This window comes from Amphiprion ocellaris, chromosome 14 (genome assembly GCF_022539595.1).
Source record: "Amphiprion ocellaris isolate individual 3 ecotype Okinawa chromosome 14, ASM2253959v1, whole genome shotgun sequence".
NCBI classification, from domain to species: Eukaryota; Metazoa; Chordata; class Actinopteri; family Pomacentridae; genus Amphiprion; species Amphiprion ocellaris.
The window spans coordinates 6,263,537-6,270,161 of record NC_072779.1 but is presented as its reverse complement, the minus strand read 5'-3'; the positions used below and the strand labels follow the sequence as shown (position 1 = coordinate 6,270,161).

At 41.1% G+C, this 6,625-nt stretch overlaps 1 protein-coding gene across 2 annotated transcripts; it reads left to right on the top strand.

The window, feature by feature from the left end:
- Positions 1–5,053: 5,053 nt before the first annotated feature.
- Positions 5,054–6,284, top strand: LOC111566177 (insulin-like). 2 transcript variants are annotated; one of them, XM_023266639.3, is made up of 3 exons: positions 5,054–5,183; positions 5,488–5,680; positions 5,894–6,284. In XM_023266639.3, the coding sequence occupies exons 2-3, from the start codon at positions 5,500–5,502 to the stop codon at positions 6,058–6,060; spliced, it is 348 nt and encodes a 115-aa protein (XP_023122407.1). In that variant the 5' UTR covers positions 5,054–5,183; positions 5,488–5,499; the 3' UTR covers positions 6,061–6,284. The 2 variants fall into 2 exon arrangements, with proteins under 2 accessions (XP_023122407.1, XP_023122406.1); XM_023266638.3 differs by having other exon boundaries at positions 5,054–5,187.
- Positions 6,285–6,625: the final 341 nt, after the last annotated feature.

Genomic DNA, 6,625 nt, shown 5'->3' with positions numbered 1-6,625 from the left:
TGACTTTGCAGCAGTTCCATTGAACACTGCATAATTAAATAAAGATTGTGGTCTGAATATGAACTGAAGATGCTTTCTGGAGTTCCTGGTATACTCCATAATAAGCAAAACAACCAATTCCCAATATTAATTCGCTGATGCACTTGATTTTTGAGGACAGAGTTAGATTGGTGGTGTTTTAATGATAGTGTTGCGACGTCCCCGACGACAAGAATTTGCAGGCTGCATAATTAACAAAGCAGTGACTAGGATCGCCAGAATGAACCCAAAGTTATTACTCTGTAATCAGAGACTCTCTCAATCAGCTGCAGCTAATTTCGCTATCATCATGGAAAGGAAATCAGTGAACCCCTGCTGCTGGCTCACTCATTGCTCTGGACAAATGTCAGCTAATTGCTTGAAATGTCATGTATATGAGTAAATCTATTGCTGTTTTCATTTGCAAAACATTGTCTCAGCCTTGCTAGCTCTGGAACTCACAAGGCAAGATTATGCGGAGTGACAACAGATCTTTAAGTGGCTCACATAAAGTGAACGACTACAGCGGATGAAACTAAAGTGGCCTTTGTGTCGTGCTGAAAGCAGCATTAGGATAATAGTTGCATGAATCAGAATGTATATGCTATGCCCAGTGCTTTTAAAATAATCACCATAACACAATAGAACCAGGGAGACTTACTATGAGTGCAAAGTTTCACATCCCTTACAATTTCAAAGTCAGGACAAATGAAGTTCAGAGTTGCAGAAATTTTCCATCAGTTCCAACAGTTTCACTGTATTATCATTAATATTTGTCCAAAAGATGTTTCATATAGATTAATACACAAGACATCAAAACTATAAAAGAATGCATATGGAATTATGTTGTAAAAGTGTTAGTCTTCAGTATTAATCTACAATTTAGAAAACAATACAAATAAAAAATAAAAAGCTTTGAATGAGAAGGTGTGTCCAGAATTTTGACTGGTAGTGTATATACACAGTTGCATAATGAAAAGTAAAGATGTTCCAGCTTGTGTTATCTCATGCACATGTTGTGTCTGCCTAACACACACACACACACACACACACACACACACACACACACACACACACACACACACACACACACACACACACACACACACACACACATTCACACATTCACACAAGACTCCATAGGCTATAAGATGAATTTCTGTGGTTGAGATAATAAATCCATTAATATGTGCCTTTGTTCTTATCACTGAACTGAAGAATATGCTTTCACATCCATTTCTACTTTTTTCGTTAAGAACAGGAATGTGGCATTTAGGCAACAGTTTTGTCTTGATCTTCAGTATTCCTAGGGGACATAAATAGTCCAAGCACATGTGGGTGGAGATCAGCTGATACTGTGTGAGCCATACCTCTGCAGGCTTGGGGAATGGATGTCAGTGCAGCTTGTTATCCCTTGAGCAATTGAATGGACTGTGTTGAAATGAAGATGGAGGCTCCAAGAGGGCTTCTCTGTCCTAACACTTCACAGCAGTCACCCTTAGCCAAATTTGCTTTACTGCAAAAGAATGTAGAAATGCCCTTAGCAAGGTTATTAATCTCCCACCTCTTTGAGGAACGTGGAACATAATGTGCAATTGTTGTTGCTCAGGAGGTAGACCAGGGTTGATGGTTGAACCCCCAGCATCAATATGTCAAAATGTTCCTCAGCAAGATGATGAATCCTTAAATAGTCTGCAATGGCCAGACCAGGAAAGGAATGATCTTTCTGCTGCTTCTAGTGTGTGTATACATGAATGGGTGGTGATTGTAAAATACAAAAATAACACATACAGTACATGCAGAATATCTATTTAGTTGCTTTAGATGAAAGGAGCACAGATGCTGCCTGGGTCGCGACCTTTCAATCGGTATACTCCCATTGGTTCAATGAATTATCTTTCATCGTGACATTAAAAGGCAGTTTCTCAGTTCATCAAGCAATGTGTGCCATGGGAGGGCTAACGATTTGCCAATCTGTGCCATGGGTGGGACTAACGCAGCTATCAAACGTTGTCAAGCTTTGTGTTAAAACCAATAAGGAATAATGACAACAGTAGAAGCAGCATTTAGATTGCTTTATAATACAAATTCTTGCTTTTTATGTGGTTGCTTGGATTAACATATTTATTTTATATAGACTGCATGAATTCTGAATATTACCTGACACTATATTTTGCACTTCGCCATGCTCTACTCTTGAAACCCCATCAAAACCAGTATGTTGGCATGGCGATGCATAAGTAGCCATTCGACTGAAAATCATGTTAAATTCAGGTATTACGTTAATTTCTTGGGGAGGGAAAATCAAATACTTTCCCCCATGAAAATTAGTTGGAGTGGAGAAAATGTCAGAGTGAACAAGTTGCCAATCCTGTCTGACATCAGGCAAGCAAGAGGTGGGATTAATGGAAAAAATGTTGGTAATTCCCGTCTAATGTTTCCCATTAGACCACAGATCCATGGAGGAAAAGGGTGGTATGCATGGCACAAGTGAAAGGATGCTGTGGCATATTACCATTTGCTTTTGTGGCACCTCAGTGAATAATGCATTAAATTGAGTTAAGCCTGCATGGGCTCCATCTATGCTGCCACAGTCAATCCTCATTTGTGGTTGAGTCAGAGCCAAAAAAAATAGGTTTCCATTCAGGTTGTAGGCAGAATCTGAACTGGTACCAAGATTTTATAAGCACCATTTTAATCTCACCAGTACTTACTTTTTCTACACTCTCCAAGTTGCTGCAGGTGGCCAGCAAGTTCAGTAGGATTAGTAAGAAAAAAAGAGATCAGGTCAAGGAGCCTTTAAATCCTACGTCTGCAAAGGAACTGACATGGAACTGATCCAGACCACATGGATTACTGATCACTACCTAGAATACAACCCAGAATACCTCTCTAAAATAACGAGACAGGCAGGTTTTCTTGCTATTTGATCCCAGAGGCAAACAAAGAAAAAATGGGACATGCGAGTGTTATTATTTCTTTTTCAAGAAAGGTTAAATGGGAATACTGGGATCCAGGCTGCATGTGTCATGACATACCTCACAATGTGACCCAGAAGCTGATTTCGCTAGCAATACCCTGCCAAAAACCTTTCCTGCCTAATCATAAAAAAACCCTGCTTACTTTTTGCTGCCAGCTGAGAGCTTGAAGGGACCATCACGCTCTGTGCCATCAGCTAACCAGTGTGATGGATCCCTGCCACTCAAAAAGACCACTGAAACCCCACAGTCATTCTACTATCACTCTACTGTCTACTATCGCATTTTAAAGGAGCATTTCAAGGTCCTGGACAGATATAATTCCCACCTCTGTATACAATAACAATCCCAATTTGTCATAGTTAACTCAGGTATTATTAGATCAAGAGTGAATATGTATTTCCTCAAGCCTATAGGAATCTAATTCCCCAACATAATTCAGTCTCTTGCTTGGCCTTAATATTGCCTCTTCTTCATGTTGCAGTCTTTTGATAAAAGAGCCTTACCAATTTACAAGAACTAGGAGAGCAGCTTATTAATGGAAAAATGTACTTAAGATGCAGGTATTCCCAGCCAATATTTGCCACAGCAGAGGGTGTCTATAGTATCTTATCATTACAGTACCATGCTTGTCATGTGTTGTATGGATAAAACTCTCCGGACACACCATAGTGTCTTGATTATAAAGGATGGCATCAAGAGTTACACAGTGAGCCTGCTACAATATAGTTAATTTATGTGGTTCTGGGTAAAATGGAGAAACCTTCCCTCTCTGTATGAATGACAAGTTAATCCTAATGGCAGCGGGCTTGTTAAGTGCTTGTTTCCAGGGTTTCACTCATAAAATTTAGCTTATATTGTATGTAGGGTGTGTCAGTATTTATAGTGGTATTTACAAGTGGATATGGTTAAATGATCCTTACTTATGTAAGACCTTTTAACTTTAACTAGACCTTACAAAGTGCTTCAAACTGTGTTTTTCAGTCAACCGTTCACATACCAGTTTTGGTAAGGATGCCATGCAAGTTACTTTGCTGCCTCAAGGGCATCTTGGGGTTGTCATGTCTTCCCAACACATTTTGGCATGTTAAGGGCCCAAGGATCGAATTGCCAACTTTGTGATTAGTGAACAACCTGCTCCACAGCATACTGTGTGCTTATTTGCATATAATATGCCCAAGGTTCCTAAAGAAATGGTTTTCCCATTTTGGTGTGGAAGAAGTTGACTGACCAGCCTTGTCCTTTCCAATCCCGTCCAGCATCTTTGTGATGAATGGTTGCACTAACTGTGTGCCAGGCCTTATCGGCCAACACAAATGGCCAACTTCAATAATGCTCCGACTGAGAGCAGATGCCTGTAGCCAGACTCACAAAATCTTGGAACAAGCCTCCCAGGAAAGAGCAGGAGCTGGTGTAGTGCATTTTAATTACCATGCTTTTGGAATGAATGATTCAGCACACATGTGAGTGTAATATTTTACTGTCCACTGACTTCTACCCATTTCAAGCAAATATGTTAAGTAAGTGCAAACATCATATATTTCAGGAGATCATTTGTAGTCCAAAGGTGTCAATTTCTAAAACGAGGGAATAACTTTTTCTCTAATGCTTCAGGGCAATGTGCACCTGCTGCATAATTTGAAATGGAAAACAGAGGACTTATTTGAGGTACTGTTGAGAGGATAGTTGGATTCATCGAGAGAAAGAAAATGATGATAAAAATTGCAGCTTTTTTGCCAAGGTGGTGGGAAATTGGACCAAAAAGTTCTCTATAAAATTGTGTGTTTTAGAATAAACTCCCTCTGTGGTCCTGTGCCTGTCTTGAATAATACATTATGGTACTGGTGGCCTGCTGCTCAACAGAAATGAAGCTGGTAGGCGATGAGTATTTTTCAGTAAGAGGTGATCAGATCATGTTGGATCATTAGCTCGGTTTGTTTTACTAAGTGCTGCAAAGTGTGTCCGACAAACCAGTCGGTCAGAACTAAACTGTAACGTAACATCTGCTGACTGGCAACTTAAACATCAACTCATCTGTCTGCACACATGCACAACAGCGGGCGTGTCCAGGTGGTGGTGGGAGTATTAATAGAGAAGGGACCCTCAGTTCAGCATCACACCAGCTGGCTCGTAGAAGCCCCAATACTGATCCTCTACACTTCATCCATCTCCTACTCGTGCAACTTTGTAGGTGAGCTTTTTCCATCTTTTTCTTCTCATTCTGCTCCTATAATTCATTGCCATCTTCAGCCCATTTATACACCTCTACATGTTCTGCATTTCTGACTACTGCTTCTTCTCCTTTTTCGCTCCCTCTTGTTGATCCTTCCGTCCACTTTAAATGATCTTCCTTACCCATCCTTCTTCTTCATCAATTATTTTTTGCCCTTCTTGATTTTTACTAAATCATTCCACGCAACTTATTATTTTGATCTATGTCTAGATCGCTTTCCTGCTGCTATTTCCTCATTAAAAATGTTTGTGTGTCCAGCTGTTCTCCATTATGGCAGCGCTGTGGCTACACACTGCCGCCCTGTTGGTCTTACTGGTCACGTCGTGCCCAGGCTCCCGAGCCATTTCCACACAGCACCTGTGTGGCGCTCACCTGGTCGATGCCCTTTACTTGGTCTGTTGGGAAAATGGTTTTACCTACAACCCTGGGAGCAACAACGGCCGAGCGCTGCGTGAGACTACCAACAGCAAAACACTTAACACTTACAGCATCACATTATGCTTCTACACCCCACAATAACCACGATCGAAGCAGCAATTCAAAATAGCATATTTTAGAGCATTTTATTTCACAACCCTGGCCTCAGTTCAATCCCTCCAAGCTTTGTGTGCGCTAATTTTAAACCCGCATGATGACTTTTGCCCTTAACTGTCTGTCCCATCAGGATTCCTTCCACCAAAAACAGGCAGAGCAACATCATCGGGGGGTGAGAACGAAGCCCCGGAGTTTGCATTTAATGACGCGATGGAGATGTTGGTGAAGCCGAACATTGTGGAGCAGTGCTGTGCCCGGCCCTGCAGCATCTATGACCTGTCCGCCTACTGCAACTGAAAAAAAGCCAACTCAGACGCCAGCACTTAGCCCTGCCATTATTTACCTAGCCTTGCTTAGCGTAGCTTAGCTTCTCGGCTAACTGAGCGTGCAACCTCTGCCTCGATTCCCCCATTAAGCCGGATACCTGCAGTGTTGTGATTGCTCTGTAAGCAAGCTGTTTTCAAGTGATCGGATGATAAATTATGTTTCCTAGAAAATAAAGTTCTCTAAGTTGAGAAAGAGAGAGTGGTTATTTAAAGAATTCATTGATATTCAACCACATAGGCAGTGCAGTTTAAGTCAAATTGGTTGTAGACAAACAACTGTGTTGTCAATCAAAGAGCAGTGATTTCTTGGACTGTGTTTTTCTTCAATGGGAATCCTACCTGTGAGCTCAAATGCTGCTTTGACTTAGTGGTTTAAAGCTAGCAGATCTATTCCTGACCTTGGCTTTCCCTTGTCAATAAGGGGTCCTGCATGTTTGGTGTCCAACCGGCCACAGTCAGAGAGTAGGTCAAGCTCGGTAAGTTTTTTACTTTGAATGAAATGAGCATATAAATTGGGTTTTACTCATTAGCATTTT